The sequence below is a fragment of the Meles meles genome, chromosome 7 (assembly GCF_922984935.1).
Source record: "Meles meles chromosome 7, mMelMel3.1 paternal haplotype, whole genome shotgun sequence".
NCBI classification, from domain to species: Eukaryota; Metazoa; Chordata; class Mammalia; order Carnivora; family Mustelidae; genus Meles; species Meles meles.
In genome coordinates this window covers 67,540,008-67,557,145 of record NC_060072.1, presented here as the reverse complement: position 1 = coordinate 67,557,145, position 17,138 = coordinate 67,540,008, and the positions used below count along the sequence as shown (strand labels likewise).

At 36.4% G+C, this 17,138-nt stretch overlaps 1 protein-coding gene across 1 annotated transcript in view; it reads left to right on the top strand.

Annotated features, from left to right (window-relative positions):
- The window catches only part of MRPS35 (mitochondrial ribosomal protein S35), a 44,707-nt gene that overhangs the window by 12,555 nt on the left and 15,014 nt on the right, over positions 1-17,138 (top strand). The window contains exons 5-7 of the mRNA XM_046010948.1: positions 2,476-2,615; positions 10,134-10,243; positions 12,936-13,005. Of these exons, the coding sequence (XP_045866904.1) occupies positions 2,476-2,615; positions 10,134-10,243; positions 12,936-13,005 (320 nt within the window). The remainder of the gene's footprint in view (positions 1-2,475; positions 2,616-10,133; positions 10,244-12,935; positions 13,006-17,138) is intronic.

Below are 17,138 nucleotides of genomic sequence, written 5' to 3'. Positions count from 1 at the left end.
ATGTAAAAACTCTTTACAGGCAGCCTGATAATGCTGGAAGGAGAAATAGTATAGTGATCATGATTATGATAAAATTTGAGCTTTTGGAAGGGCTTTTTATTGAGAAATGTAAGGAAGAAATAAAGAAGTCTTAAAAAATAGGAATGACTTTACTCTTACATGAGGGAAGAATAGTCTCTCCTATCTTCTTTCATGTATGTGGTCTTCTTTTTGGGATAGTAGAATGCATTTCTATCCTTTTAGTATGTTCCTGTTTTCATTGGTGCCTAGTGATAGACTGACACTGATCATTATTCCAGATTTGTTCCTTGTTTGGCACAAACCATGTAGCACTTTTTGATCCTTTGTGAAGCCAGTTAAGGAATGTACTACACTGATAAATCTCATTTTTCTCCTTTTTAAACATATAAATGTGCATTTATAATTTAGAAATGGGTTTTTAAATGAGGTACTTCTAAAATACTTCATAATTCTTAAATGAATGGTTTTCATATAGCACATTCAGAAGAGTAGCATTATATTTTAAGTGTTTAATCTTTCTTTGATTTTGTCTTTACACTTTTGCCAGCCTCTAGATTTAGCTTGTATCTTCCAAATAACTCAAAAGCTTTTAAAATATTTCTTCTCAATTTTCTTTTAAAGTAGGTCAGTTCAGATTTTATATCTAACTTGCAAGTGGAAAATCTGAAGCACAGGAAAGTTAGGTAATTTACCCAAACTTTAATAATCAGTGGTAGAAGTTAAGTAAAAACCAAGGTCTTCCGAAGTCTAGTCTGTTGCTCTACCTATCAGATGAATAGGGGTCTATTATGTACTTTCCAGTTGGCTATATTTTTTAGACATATAATCCGGTAATTTAAAAGTTGTAATTATCATCTGGTTATTGAAATGACTTATTCAAAGTTATAAAAAATAAAGGACTCAGTACAAACCCAAGAACTCATAAAATTCTCCAAACTAGTCTCTTATAAAGTGCTTGGCAGTGTGGCATCTTATAGTGCAGGATACTGGAATTATTCCATGATGGGAATAAAATTTAACTTCAGTAATCATGCTCTTTTCATTTTATTTAAATGTCAGAATTGCGGAGCTCCTTCTTTCCCCTCAAGTGTGTGAGTATTGCTCTCTTAAGCAGGGTGTTTAGGGAATGGTGTGAGCTATACTTAATTTGTTATGATATATTTAGTTACAGATCTTGGAGAGTCTTTGTAACGTAGAGTGGCATTTTGCTTACTGGTATTAAAGCCTATAAAGGGAGCTAAATATAGTACCTACTATAAGAAAATTGTTAACTATAGGAAATGTTATTGACAAAGTACCTTTCACTGTCCTTTAAATCATCGCATGGAAGAGTTCCCACATATGCCTGTGCTTGTGACCAGCCTCTCCTGCAGTCATGCTTTTTGGAGAAAGCACAGACCCCTGAGGTTTAATATGTTTGACCTAAGAAACTGATTAGTTTTAGGTATTCTTTAAATGAAGATTCTTAGAATGCAGTGAAATTTCCATGGAGGGGAGGCTGATAGTGCCAGAAGTTTTCATCTCAAGCTGAGAGCCCTCTACCACACTAACTTTATAGGAATAGGGCAAAACAAAATCAGCTACAATCTTACGGAGTCCCTCAATATAGATAGCTTATAGGACATGCCAGGAGCTCTTTTTCTTTTCAGTCCCCTCTCGCCTATGCCCCACCCCTCCACTGGAGGCCTGAGTTTATATCTCTGTGCTGTGGAGATAGTGCACCACATTTTTGTCACAGTGCTTGAAACTTCCTGTTGTGGCCCACTTCTCACAGCCAGTCCCACCTCCCTCTAAGCTAGTTGTGTTGCCTGAATATGAGGACATGTCTGTTCCTCTTTCCATTTAGCTTCATTGGCACAGAAGTCACCTAAAGGAAACATGAGTTACTGTAAGAATCTATTTAATAATGCCCTAGACTATACCTGTTCAGTTTGAGGCCCTATTCACCTCAGTTTCTGAGAGAATGGAGACCGTATCTCTCTTCTCAGAGCTCTTTCAGAGCCTCTTTTAGTTCTCCTCGGTAGACCTTTAGTAACTTTCATTTGGGAATGAATTACTATTCACTGTTCCTTTTCTCAAAAATAATTAACACTCTGAGCACTATGAACTGTTTGCTTTTAGTTGGTGAGTGAGGGGAGATTAAACTCTCCCATAACTGGGTATGTGCGAAGCCATAATAAACTTCCATCAAGTCATAGCTTCCTTTTAACCAAGCTTACTGCTCCTCACCAAATCCAAGTTATCTGAGTCATTCATGTAATCACATTCCCTAACTAGGATTCATCTGAGAAGAAAAGGGGTGAAGGATGATGATGTGTTTGTGAGGTGTGGAAGAGAGTCTGCTCTTTCATTCCATGTAGCTCGAGAGTCATCTCCCTCAGTAATTTGAGTTTGTCTGGTAGCGCACATTGCAACAAGAAAACTATACTTGAGATTATTTTTCTTAATTCTCAGATTTCTGCACTGAGTGGCCAGCTACTCTGGACAGTGATGAAAAATGTGAGAAGCATTTTCCCATTGAAGTGGACACAACTGATTATGTTTCAGCAGGACCATCTATCCGAAACCCCAAAGCACGAGTAGTAACCTTAAGGGTAAGGAATATTTTTTTTAAAATAAGAATTATTATAATACATTAATTCAAAATAACATTTTGTATATATAAAACTGATACCTTAGAAAATTTGGAAAACAGTGAAAGTTTTAAAGTATTAAATAAAATTGCCTCTAATTCTACCACTTATAAGTAACCTTGACTACTGGAGTTCATTTTAGTATATATATAGTCGACCTTTGTGTATGTTAATAGGATGATACTATTTTTGATTAGTTTTCTGTTCTTTTTTATTTAACAATATGAATTAAAAATTTTCTAAGGTTATTAAACATTCTTTAATTTTTTTATTGAAGTATAATTGACATATATTATTATATTAATACCAGGTGTACAACCTAGTGACGATTATATACGTTACAAAATACTCACTATGGTAAGTGCAGTTACCATCTGTTAGCATACAAAGTTATCACTCTTTAATATTATTATTATTTTTTTATTTTTAAGTGATCTCCATACCCAATGTGGGGCTTGAACTCAAAACCCCAAGATCAGGAGTCACATGCTCTACTGACTCAGCCAGCCAAGTGCCCCTCTTTAATATATTATTAATGGCTACATAGAATAACGTAAATCAGGGTCTTTTCTGTGCTAAGAGAGTGTTTGAGGCTGAAAATTGATATATAATAAGAGACCAAAATCTGAATATTTGGGCTTTTTGTTTACTCTTTCAGAGATTTCTTAGGAAATAAGTGATAATAGTGGTTTTAATTCCTCTTTTTAAATATCTATACCTTGTTTTTATCTTTTCTTTTTGTCTTTTTCATTAGGTGAAAGTTCTAAAATAATGTTTATGTAGTCCTTTATGCTGTCCTATACAATGGATGTGCCTCTGACTTTTGGCTTCCAAGTATACATTGGTATTCAGTTTGAGATAATAGCCTCTATTATGTTAATGATGTGTCCTAGTCCTATAGCATTTTTGAAATGATCTCCTTTGAATTAATGTAGTAATGAATTATATTGTTATGTTTACACTTACTGAAGTGTTCTGAACCCTGATTATTTCATAGTACATCATTCTTTTACTTTACTAGGATCTGCTCTGTTAGCATTTTATTTAGGATCGTTCGTCCTCATCTCATGTTGCTTTGGAGAAACATTAAATCCTCACCCCTACCCATCAAGAGCATGTCACATACTATTGCAGCTCCAAGTGTCGTGCTGTAGTAACTTCCAAGTTAGTATTTGAAACCACTGCGGCATAGCTTTCTCACACAGCAGTCATAGAGCAGTTACCTGATAGGTTTTTGTTTTTTTGTTTTTAACTAAAAAAGTTGTAGATTTATGAAAAAGTTTCAAGTATAGTTCACAGAATTCCCCTATATTTCACACCAAATTTCTTATGTTGTTAACATATTTACTATTATGGTACATTTATTACAACTGAGCCAATATTGATACATTATTAATTAAAGTTTATACTTTATTCAGATTTTCTTGTTAAAGATTTTATTTCTTTATTTGAGAAACAGCACTCATGAGAGAGAACATGAGTTGAGGGGCATGGGAGAGGGAGAGGCAGGCTCACTGCTGAGCAGGGAGCCCTGTTGACACCAGGCTCTGTCCCAGGACCCTGGGATCCTGCTCTGAGCCAAAGGCAGATACTTAACAGACTGAGCCACCCGGTGCTCCTATCAGATTTTTTTAGGCACCTCTTGACTGTGGTGGTTTCTCAGAATTTACTTGTTTTTAGTGACCTTGACAGTTTTGAGAAGTACTGGTTATGTATTTTGTGGAATGTGCTTCATTTTAGATATGTTTAATGTTCTTCTCATGCTTAGACTGGTATGTATTTTGGGGAGGAAAACCTCACCAGTAAAGTGCCATTTCATCACATCATAGCAGGGGTAGAGACCCCCCCCCTTTTTTTTTTAAGATTTTATTTATTTATTTGACAGACAGAGAGAGAGAGAGAGACAGTGAGAGAGGGAACACAAGCAGTGGGAAGGAGAAGCAGGCCTCCCGCTGAGCAGGGAGCCCAATGTGAAGCTCCATTCCAGGACCCTGGGATCATGACCTGAGCCGAAGGCAGACGCTTAATGACTGAGCCACCCAGGCACCCCAAGGGTAGAGGCTCCTAACATGCCGTTTCTAAAGATGATGCCTTGATTACCTGGCTGAGGTATTATTTGCAAGTTTTCTTCACTATGAAAGTATTCTTTTTTTCTTCCTTTCTGTACTGCACCCTGTAGAAGAAAGTCACAATGCATAGTCCATACTTAAGGAGCTAGCAGTTATGCTATGCCTCCTTCAGGGAGAAATACCCATAAATTGTCTGTAATTCTTCTATATGGGAGATTCATCTGTTCTCTTCCATTTATCTGTTTATTCAACCATTTATATCAGTATGGACTCACAGATTATTTATTTTAGTATTTGGATTATAATCCAATAATACATTGTTTGTTTTGTTGCTCAAATTGTTCCAGCTTTGGCCATTGGTAACTCTTTCAGTTGGCTACTCTGTTACTTTGCTATGCCCCATCATTTGCTTTTAAATACTTTTTATTTTTTTGGGTACCACAAAATACTCCAGGCTTATAATACACATTCCCTATCCCAGTCCTAGAATCAGCCATTTCTCTGGGGAGCCCTGACTAATGTACTTTTGATTCATCTCTTCTGGAGGTTGACTGTCCCTTTCTTGAGATACCTTCTAGGACGCTCAAAAAATTAGTTTTTGTACTCCATGTAGTCTGTATTTTAAATCAGAACAGTCCATATATGGGGTGCTAAGTGGCTCAGTCAGTTAATCGGCTGCCTTTGGCCAGGGTCATGATCACGGGGTTCTGGGATCAAGTCCTGCTTCGGGCTCCTTGCTCAGCAGGGAGCCTGCTTCTCCCTCTACCCCTCCCCCTGCTCATGTGTGCTCTCTCTCTCCCTCCCTCCCCTTTACTCTTTCTCTCTTTGTCAAATAAATAAAATCTTTTTAAAAAATGAAAAAGAAGGGGCTCCTGGGTGGCTCAGTGGGTTAAAGCCTCTGCCTTCGGCTCAGGTCATGATCCCAGGGTCCTGGGATCAAGCCCCACATCGGGCTTTCTGCTCAGCAGGGAGCCTGCTTCCCCTTCTCTCTCTGCCTGCTTCTCTGCCTACTTGTAATCTCTCTCTCTGTGTGTCAAATAAATAAATAAAGTATTTCTTAAAAAAATGAAAAAGAGGGGCACCTGGGTGGCTCAGTGGGTTAGGCCGCTGCCTTCGGCTCGGGTCATGATCTCGGGGTCCTGGGATCGAGTCCCGCATCGGGCTCTCTGCTCAGCGGGGAGCCTGCTTCCCTCTCTCTGTCTCTGCCTGCCTCTCTATCTACTTGTGATCTCTCTATGTCAAATAAATAAATAAATCTTTAAAAAAAAAAAATGAAAAAGAACATTCCATGTGGACTGCAAAAATATGTTGACAATCTTGCAAACATTTTTTACACTATAAGGTAACAAATAGATAAACTTTAATTTCTAGAAATTTTATCAGAGGTACATCAATGTTTGATTTGTAATTTTCTTTGATAGGTTTTGGTATCAGGATTGTGCCTTCTTTTTTTTTTTTTTTTTTTGTAAAGATTTTATTTATTTATTTGACAGAGATCACAAGTAGGCAGAGAGAGAGGAGGAAGCAGACTCCCCGCGGAGCAGAGAGCCCAATGTGGGGCTCGATCCCAGGACCGTGGGATCATGACCAGAGCAGAAGGCAGAGGCTTTAACCCACTGAGCCACCCAAGCGCCCCAGGATTGTGCCTTCTTTATGAAATAAATTTACAAAGTTTGTCAGCCTTTTTCCCCCCTAGAATAGTTTAAATATCATAGCATTATATTTATATGTTTGGAGAAATTGAAAATATTTAAAATCACAAAAGACAATACATGTTTACTATATAAATTTTAGAAAATCTAGGTAAAAAGAAAAAAAAAAGCCTTAAAATTATGCTTGGCCAACATTCCACAGGTTAATATAAATTACCTAGGGAGTAAGGTGCCTGGCTGGTTCAGTCAGAGGAGGATGTGACTCTTGATCTCAGGGATGTGAGTTTGAGCCCCATGTTGAGTATAGAGATTACCTAAAAATGTTTAAAAAAATTTTTTTTTAAAAAGTACCTAGGGGTAATTAATACCTGATACATTTTTTTTTAAGACTTTATTTATCCATTTGACAGACAGAGATCACAAGTAGGCAGAGAGTCAGGCAGAGAGAGAGGGGAAAGCAGGCTCCCTGCTGAGCAGAGAGCCCGATGCGGGGGCTCGATTCCAGGACCCTGAGATCATGACCTGAGCCGAAGGCAGTGGCTTAATCCACTGAGCCACCCAGGAACCCCTACCTGATACATTTTTAATAATTCAGTAAATGTTGCCTCTTTTTAATAATAATGATAATAATAACAACCAACTGTTGTCAAGCTCTATGTTAAGTGATTTAAAAAAATCTCTGAACTCAGAATCAGGAAATCTAGAATTTTGCCTTACTTTTTGTGGGCCTTAATCTTCAGTACCAGAATAGCCATCTGGTCTGGTTCCCTACTTGTTCTGTTTGTTTATTTTATTTTACATAAAAATAATCTGACTGCATTATTTGAAGTATCCCACAAGATACCACTTACCTATCAGGCCACCATCCTCTTTTGTCTCCTTTTTTTTTAAAAAAAATTTTTTTAAAGATTTTATTTATTTATTTATTTGACAGAGAGAGATCACAAGTAGGCAGAGAGGCAGGCAGAGAGAGAGGGGGAAGCAGGCTCCCCGCTGAGCAGAGAAGCCCAATGCGGGGCCCGATCCCAGGACCCTGAGACCATTGCTTTAGCTGAAGGCAGAGGCTTTAACCACTGAGCCACCCAGGCGCCCCTAAATAAATAAAATCTTAAAAAAAAAAAAAGGATACTCAAATTTTTAAATTCAGAGAAAGAAAGATGGTATATTTTTCTTGATAGTCATAAAGGTAGTGCAGAATTAAAAACAATATTTGTGTAGGACTTTCTTTAAAAATGGTTTTCTTCTATTTATTCTCATTTATTCCTGACAAAATTCCTGTGAGTACTTTGTTTTGTAAATGAGGAAACAGTAAGATCAAATGATATAAGGTCACTTAGCAAATAAAGTAGCAAATCTAGAAATCAAACCCAGGTCTTGTCTTTTGTATATAGCTATAGTTCTTTAACTAACTGTACTATGCTTCTAAATAGAGAAGATATTTCACACAATTAGATGTTTCTCAATTTATGTAACTCTTAAATATGGGCATTTGAAAGTACATACATAAAACCATGATCTCCTGTGATTTGAAAATGTCAGTGTTGCTTTTGGGGATAATGTTAATAGTACCGTATTGATGCTTTAAAATGCAGCAAAAGAAAAGTCCAAGCATTCTTTAGAATTTTGGAAAAAGAATGGTAATGATTGCTGTTCAACTTCAGAGTCAGACTATTAATCTAGGTTAACGAATACAATTTTGCAGTGCCTTTGAGTGCTAGCAGGTGGCGTGAGTGTACCACATAGCTCTAAAATATTTTGAGTTTCTGGCATAAACGCTGTATAATTTTTGAACATTCAAAATGTTAATGTGAATGTAAGTTTTTAAAGCAGTTACAATAATCAGCATTGGTGCCTTTTTTTTTAACCACTTCTTACATGAAAAGCTAGAACACTTAAATTTTTTAAATTGTAAATTTTTAAATTTATTGTTGAAAATGATTACATTGAAGGGAGTTTTAAAAGGAAAAAATCATTCCATTCTCTTATTCTAACGTCAAAACTATTCTTTGTACTGTATCTGTATGCATGCATATGTACAAATATGTTAATAATTATAATGTACATTCATTTCACTATTTCCTTATAAGTAATTCTTATTGTTAATAATCAGAATTATATTCTTTTATCCCTCAAGCTGATAACCTGGTTGTTGATACATGTTCTTTCCAGGCGACTGTGGTAATTTGCACTGCCTGCACATAGGACCATTCTGTTAGGTTGATACTTAATAGTCAATGTTTTTCCTGCATTTGTCCTTTAAAGGTTTATTTTTATTTATTTATTTATTTCCTATATTTTCTGTAGTTCAAATAAAAATTCACAGTGCTTAAAAAAAATAATGTATCCTTTCTTTTTTTCATTTATGTGTTCATTCAACAAATATTGTCATATGTTAAGTGCTAGGCCATCACCAAAAATAGGACTGATACCATTCTTACCCTGGAGAGTTTGCAGTCTAGTGGGAAAAATGGAAAAATAAATAAGCTCTTCTGCTATAATGTCTCGAGGGAAGTGCAGGGTTAATTGAAGCTAGAGAGAAGTGGATGTGATTGTAAAATCTTATTGAGCCTTTTTTCTCTTCATATAGTTATGGATTTTTCTTATTCTTAATGCCGTCCATGGAAAAACACTGTGTGGTTTACCTTACTTAGCTGTATTCTAATATCTAACCTATTTTTCTATGTCAAGTCTAATCTACTTTTAGATACCTTCAATCCATGCCATAATTCTCTCTAAATTAAAAACTGTTCATATAGTCCAGTGTTTCCCAAAATATGTTTTAAGGAAGACTAATTCCATGAACTGTCCCTCAAAAAATAGAATATGAGTGGCGCCTGGGTGGCTCAGTGGATTAGGCCGCTGCCTTCGGCTCAGGTCATGATCTCAGGGTCCTGGGATCGAGCCCCGCATCGGACTCTCTGCTCCGCGGGGAGCCTGCTTCCTCCTCTCTCTCTGCCTGACTCTCTGCCTACTTGTGATCTCTTTCTCTGTCAAATAAATAAATAAAATCTTAAAAAAAAAATAGAATATGAGGTCAGATAAATTTGGAAATTGTTACATAAGAACCCTGCGTCTTGAAATTTCAGAATGCTCATTAGCATATTACCTCTTCTAAGAATTCCTTCCATAAAGAACCCAGTTTAACTTTGTATTATCTGAATGTATTGAATAAAAATGGCCTTTTTAGAGAAATAATTCTTCTTAAAAGCCTCTGGGACTAGTACTAACATTTTGAGAAATGTTGAGCTGAATTTCAAATGTTTTGATCCTTCATGAATGCTCTATACCATCTTCCGTGAGATACCTGCACCTTTTAAAATAAATACCCCTAAGCAAGTTGCAATGATAAAAGTCTCATAATTGCATGGTGGAAATATCTTAAAGCATTTTTGTTTTATCCAAGTATTCTTATATTCCAGCTTTACTAATACTAATTGAGTTTAATTCTTAGTGTTACTCATAAGCGGTAATATCATTTATTTAAGAGACTTGTTATTGGTTCTTACAGGAAAGGTGCTAATGCCCAGAACTTTCAACTCAAAACAGTTTCCTCCTCCTCCTTTTTTTCCCCATGAGTAAGATCAGGCTTCATAATGCATGCCGGTTGCTAACGCTATATAGATAAAGGTACAGGTTGCAAAAGTTTCTTTTTGGTTAGTTTAACATTGAATAATATAGTTACTGGGTTTTTGAGTTTTCTTTTCACTAAAAGTATCTGAAATAATTCTTTTCAAATAACTTTTTCTTGTATTTTTAAGGTTAAACTTTCCAGTTTGAATTTAGATGATCATGCAAAGAAGAAACTCATTAAACTTGTGGGAGAGCGATACTGCAAGACTACAGATGTACTTACCATCAAAACAGACAGGTAAAGAAAAGTTCAGCGGATTGGTCATTGTGTTGTTTTTATTGGTCATTGTGTTGTTTTATTATCTTCCAGTCCTCTGGCAGTCCTTTCCTTAAGAAATGACATTGAAAATTGGGGTATACATAAACAATGAATTCTGGTACACTGAAAAGAAATTAAAACAATAAAAAAAAATCGGGGGGCGCCTGGGTGGCTCAGTGGATTAAGCCACTGCCTTCGGCTCAGGTCATGATCTCAGGTTCCTGAGATCGAGCCCCGCATCGGGCTCTCTGCTCCGCAGGGAGCCTGCTTCCTCCTCTCTCTCTGCCTGCCTCTCTGCCTAGTTGTGATTTCTCTCTGTTAAATAAATAAAATATTAAAAAAAAAAAATCGGGATAGCCTTTTACGTCAACATACATTAACGTATTAGGTCAGTGAAGTTGTTCCATTCATGTGTTTATTTTATTATTTTTTAAGATTTTATTTATTTATTTGACAGAGATGCAGTGAGAGTGGGAACACAAGCAGGGGGAGTGGAAGAGGGAGAAGCAGGCTTCCCACAAAGCAGGGAGCCCGATGCAGGGCTCCATCCCAGGACCCTGGGATCATGACCTGAGCCGAAGGCAGACACTTAACAACTGAACCACCCAGCCACCTGCAGTTCATGTGTTTAATATCTTCACACTAGTCTACTGTTGCTGTCCTCTTTATGGACAGGGTGAGGCTTGCCTAACTGCCTAAATTATTATTGTTATTTTTCAGTCTTGATTCTAATATATCCATGTGTAGAAGACTCAGGGAAGATGTTAGAAGAGAACAAAAGTGTGATTTGCTAGTGATTAAGGTTTAAACCGATTTTTACAAAGTCATCAGTTCAAAATTTAAATGATGAAATACGGAAATTTAATTTACCCAGGCAATTTTGTAAATAAGAATTTTAGTGAATTTGCTTCATAAAAACAGTATTAAATTTACCTCATATGAATTTATAAATTAGGTTATTTAAGGTGAAGAAGGGTTATTGGTATGTTTTTACAAAAGGGTTATTTTATTTCTGTTTCTGGAAGGCGGGAAAGGGAGAGAGAATCTTAAGGCAGGCTCCATGCTCACCACAGAGCCCAACACGGGGCATTATCTTGTCACCCCAAGATCATGACCTGAGCAAAATCAAGAGTCAGACATTTAACTGACTAAGCCACCAGGTGTCCCAGGATTATTTTATTTCTATCTTACCATTTTGGCTGTTTCTGAATTATGTCAAATATAAAGACCTGCCTTTAGAGAAAAGCAAGTGGGCAGATTTCTTCTCTCCCTTCCCATTCTAGTTTCAAAGCTCTTGGAGGAGTCAATATCAATTAAGTTTTATGTCTTCCCTCTTCATGGTGAGAAGAAGTAGTATGGCATATATAAATGAAGGCAATAATGTGGGGGTGCAAAAAACTTGGGAACCCTGGTTTTAGATTATTACTCTATGGGGGAAAATAGATTTGAAATATATTAGTAATAATCTTTTTTGCTGTCTTTAGAAAATGTAAAATAAGGTTGAGTTTTTAGTTTGTGCAACTTAAAAATACTTTTAAAGTGTTGCTCTTTGAAATTCTGTAAGTATTTGACAAAGGTTTTTTTTCCCCTAAGTTTTAATTTTTATTGAATTGAAGTTCTTTTTTCCTTTACTTTCAGACTTGAAATTGATGTTGGGGTATGGTAGCAACTATTTAGAGAACTATTAGACCTAAATATATAGAATAAGCAGAGTACCGTTAAAGTCACTTGTCATGTAATGGTTGTTTTTTTTTTTAAGATTTTTATTTATTTATTTGACAGACAGAGATCACAAGTAGGCATAGAGGCAGGAAGAGAGAGGAGGAAGCAGGCTTCCCTCTGAGCAGAGAGTCTGATGTGGGGCTCGATCCCAGGACCCTGGGATCATGACCTGAGCCAAAGGCAGAGGCTTTAACCCACTGAGCCACTCAGGTGCCCCGGTTGTTGTTTTTTTTTTTTTTTAAGATTTTATTTATTTGGTTAACAGAAAGAGGGAGAGAGCGAGCACAAGCAGGGGGAGCAGCAGGCAGAGGGAGAAACAAGCTCCCCACTGAGCAGAGTCCAACGTGGGGCTCCATCCCAGGACCCTGGGATCATGACTTGAGCCAAAGGCAGATGCTTAACCTACTGAGCCACCCATGTGCTCCTGTCAAATGATGATTTTATTTTATATTTAAAGAAATTAGAATTAATGATTTCTAAAAGCTTAATTTGTTATCTCATATTTATATAGAAGCTTTATCTAATAGGTCATTAACTCCATTTTAAATACAACAACTTCAATATAGCATTGAATAGTATAGCTCATTTTTTAAAAACTTGGCTCTGGAGAAATCAAGATGAACATTTTGATTAGCCTCTGTCTTTAGTCTATCTCTATTTTAAAAATGAACTCAGTAGATACACTCACACTGTCCAGCAGACTCTTAGCCCTAAGATTGTGAAGGGCACTGGATTGGACACAATCATATTAAAAATAGTGTAAAACTATTGTCAGATACAAATAACTCCATTAGTGATGAAAACAAAGAGAAATAAAAGGTAGGATATTCCCTGAATATAGAGAATACCTGAATATAAGTTATCCTTGGTATTTAGTGTTTGTATATTTTGCAAATTATTTTATGTACTGTATTTTTAAAATTTTGACTTCTCTCTCTTTCTCTTACAGGTGCCCTTTAAAGAGACAGAATTATGATTATGCACTATATCTGCTAACAGTTTTATACCATGAGTCTTGGGTAAGTGATTGTGTGAATGTTTAATAATGTTGTCAGTATAATTTAGATGGTGTTAACCTTTCAAAGCAGTCTGTGACAAGTACTCAGTTGAGGATTTAATGAACCACTAAACTACAGATGAAATGTTATAAATAACTTCTACTGACATTGAAATTGAGGACCTTGAAATAGATTATGCAGTCCATCTCAGTTCCATCTTACAGAAATCAGATGACCAAATACTAAATGCCTTTAAAATTCAGAGTTTCTGTCTTCGGTTGGAAGAGTTGAATTTTTTTTTTTCTTTTGTTTGACTTTGGCTGAAAATTGTCAAAGTTATAGAAGGGAGTTCATCTGTATAACTTGAGAATTTAGAATGCATCCTGCTGTTCAAATAAACTTCATAACAAAACCCCAAAACTTTATAGAAAGGTATTTTAAATATCTATTAAAATTTTTAGTTAACACATAGCCTTTTGTGTGAACATTTCACTAGTTTACATTAGGGACAATTAAGGGCAATTATTTATTTAATTTTAGTATTAAAAATAGTCTTATGTCTGGGTTTATTGAGGTTTAATACAGGCATACACATTTATTTATAAAGAAGTTTTTGCTTGAGCATCAACTTACTAATTTAAAGTTGGTATCTAATATGTTTGGGTAACTCAAAGTTTTAAATATTATTTTTAAAAATTAAAATAATTTTGAATATGCATAAATTAATTTTTTTGTGGCTTGCCTAACAGACATGGGACTCAGTAGTATTTTCTATTAGGAACATTTGAAGGAATGGAGATAGGAGAGTGTCACTCTCTTCAGATGTTTGAAGGACTTCATATTAAAGAAAGGTTAGATTTGTTTTTCATGACTTTTAGATATACAACAAGGTAAAAGCAATAGAGAAACAGACTTTGTCACTGAGTACAAACTTTCTAAGAGTCCTCTAAAGATGGAGTGGGCTACTTTTAATAGGTGGAGAACGTTCCATCCGTTGGCTACTTAATGGGGATATGGTGGTGAAAGGATCACTCTCTTTGGATAGATAGTTGTTTAGTTGCCCTTGGGAATCTCCTGCCATCCCTGAGATGTTGTAATTGAGTAAACACATGCAACCATTCTCCAGACTGCTCACAGCATTCCCTTCATAATAACAGTAAAACTGTAGCACAAGAGCTTAGGTGGAAAATAAAAGAAAAGGAAATTTTGTTGCCAGGTTAGTAAAGAACAAAAAGTAGCTGGTAGCTTTTCTTTTCTTCTGAGGTATTCTAATTATCATAATTCATCCGGATTTTCTAGTTCCTGGCTTCATGAGCAACATCATAATAGCAGTTAATCTCTCTTTCCTGTCAATTGATTTTATAAATGCCTTTGGCTTAATGTAATTAAATTCTCTTTTGAACCAGCAACATGGCTGAATTAGCTACAGCTCTATGGCTGATCCTGAAAGAGTTAATACCAAACAATAAAAACTGACCAGTTTTTTTTTTTTTTAAAGATTTTATTTATTTATTTGACAGAGAGAGAGAGATCACAAGTAGGCAGAGAGGCAGGCAGAGAGAGAGGAGGAAGCAGGCTCCCCGCGGAGCAGAGAGCCCGATGCGGGGCTCGATCCCAGGACCCTGAGATCATGACCTGAGCCGAAGGCAGCGGCTTAATCCACTGAGCCACCCAGGCGCCCCAAAAACTGACCAGTTTTGAGTCTCTTTTGCCAGCAGCCTGTAAAATGAATTTGCCCCAAAGGAAATGACAGGCATAAATAAATTCAGTGAAAGTTGACTTATTGGATTCTTTCTGTGGTTCCATGACATAGAATCCAAACAAGTTTGTATTCTGGATTCACACAAGTAGCCTTTGATCTTTAATGCTAATTACTTTGATGCCAGAATAAGTAGCCACATACATCTGTCCTAAACAGATACAGTTAAAGAATTTCTATATTAAAGTTGGCTCTTAATCCTTTCTAAATAAGTACCATCAGTGAAGAAGCTTTAAGAGAATGCAGATGAACCGTGAAATTTTGCAAAGCTGGTGGAACAGAATTTTTATTGAATTGAAGTTCTTTTTTCCTTTACTTTCCTTCCTTTCTGGAATTCAGACTTGAAATTTATGTTACCAAGCTGGTATTTAATCAAATATTTAGAGAACCCCCTTTTAATCCATTTCTTTATTTTTAAACTAGTTTTGGAATATTTAATACCTAAAAGTAAGCTGCTCTTAATTTTCTGACTTTTTAACCTTTTTGTGGAGGTTACCTCTAAGTGTTGAGGGGAAAGTAGTTGATTTTATGTAGCACACAGTTCGGAAACTTCTATGAAAATGTGTTCATCTGGACTTGAGGATAAAGAAATTACTACTGTATGCTATTCAAACAGTTTAACTTTGGAAGTATCAAAGTAGATGTCGAAAAGCATAGATTTCACATACCATAGACTTCAAGCAGTGAGTTAAAGAATGGTTATGGCAGTGCTAGGGGGTGATAAGAGACATGCTTTAGACCATTTATCCTTCCGCAGTTCAAAGAAGGAAAGAGAGTTGTAGAAATTTGTTTCTGTCTTTCAGTGTGACACGTTGTTAGAATAGGAGTGAATTAAGTTTTATCCTTTGGAACCTGATAGACCTGAATTTGAATTCTATTACTTCTTATGTAGCTTTGGCCGGCTATTTGGCCTCCTAGGTTCACTTTTCTTCTAAGCGTTTTCGGGTAGAATTTGCATGAAATGTCTGGCAGGTAGCAGGCTCTCAGTAAATGGTGGCTATTAATATTATTGTTAATACTAAAAGGAGGAAAGATTTATCTTTGGATTTCAAATTCATTTATTCCCATTTAACTTGACAGAGACTTTATATAGGTAATCAGATCCGTGCCCTGTTGTATTTGGATTTTTAGAACAGGTATCCTACTCGGCATTCTGAAATGCTGATAATAACAAAACTTCCTAAATTTTAATTTTGTGCCATGATATTCTTTAAAGCTTCCACAAGTAATTTGGTTAAGTAATGATCAGATGAAACATTTTGTAAAATGATTTGCACAAAAGACACCGGGGGAAGAAAAAAACACTTACTTTATAGAGATCTGAAATCAAATTCCAAGGATTCTTGAATGATTTTGATATTTAATTACTAATAGTTCCTTTTTAAAATTTGAATTTTCAACTCTCTTATGTGGATTCCATGGTAGTCTTATTGCCGGTCAAAAATACATCTAGCTTTGTACTAAATTGGTTCTGGAAAGTCATGTAACAAACTTCTGAGTTGGGTAATTTCACATTCAGAGTTCATTTTTTTTTTTTTAATATTTTATTTATTTGAGAGAGAGAAATCACAATTAGGCAGAGAGGCAGGCAGAGAGAAAGGAGGAAGCAGGCTCTCTGTGGAGCAGAGAGCCCGACGCGGGCTCGATCCCAGGACTCTGGGATCATGACCTGAGCCGAAGGCAGAGGCTTCAACCCACTGAGCCACCCAGGCGCCCCCAGAGTTCATTTTTAGAGAGTTCCTTTTTGAAGTAAAGAGTTCATGTTAAAGTAAGAAGTTCAGGGGCAGTGGGGTGGCTCAGTTGGTTAAACGTCTGTTTTCAGCTCAGGTCATGATCCCAGGATCCTGGGATTGAGCCCCATGTTAGGCTCTCTGCTCTGTGGGGTCCTGCTTCTCCCTTTCTTTCTATCTCGAATAATAAAATCTTAAAAAAAAAAAAAAAAGTTCATTTTTAAAGCAGACCTTATCGCAGATATATCTGATGCAAATGAAGAGTCCTTTTGCAGCTCCATCATCACCATTTAATCTGTTTGGTCTGTGAGTTCCTTATGATGCGTGCAATACATGGAATGCACCTACATTTCCAGGTGATAGTAAAGAACTCTTGAATGATGTTTGTAATGTTGTGTACTCTTTCCTGCGTTCAGCAGTGATTTTGTCTTGTGTACCAGGTACAGTGCTAGGTATTGCTCAGACTATGAAAGTGAAAGAGCTCTGCCTTTAGGTACCTTTATTTCTGGAGAGAACCAGTAGTTATAATGTAGTCTGTTTCACTCAGTAACAGAGGTAGGAACATGGTGCTGTGAGAGCCACTGATGAGTATTAATTCTCCCTGGAAGCTTCACAAGAACTGGTGACTGGTTCTGGGAGATAAATAGGAAGATGCAGTAGAGCAG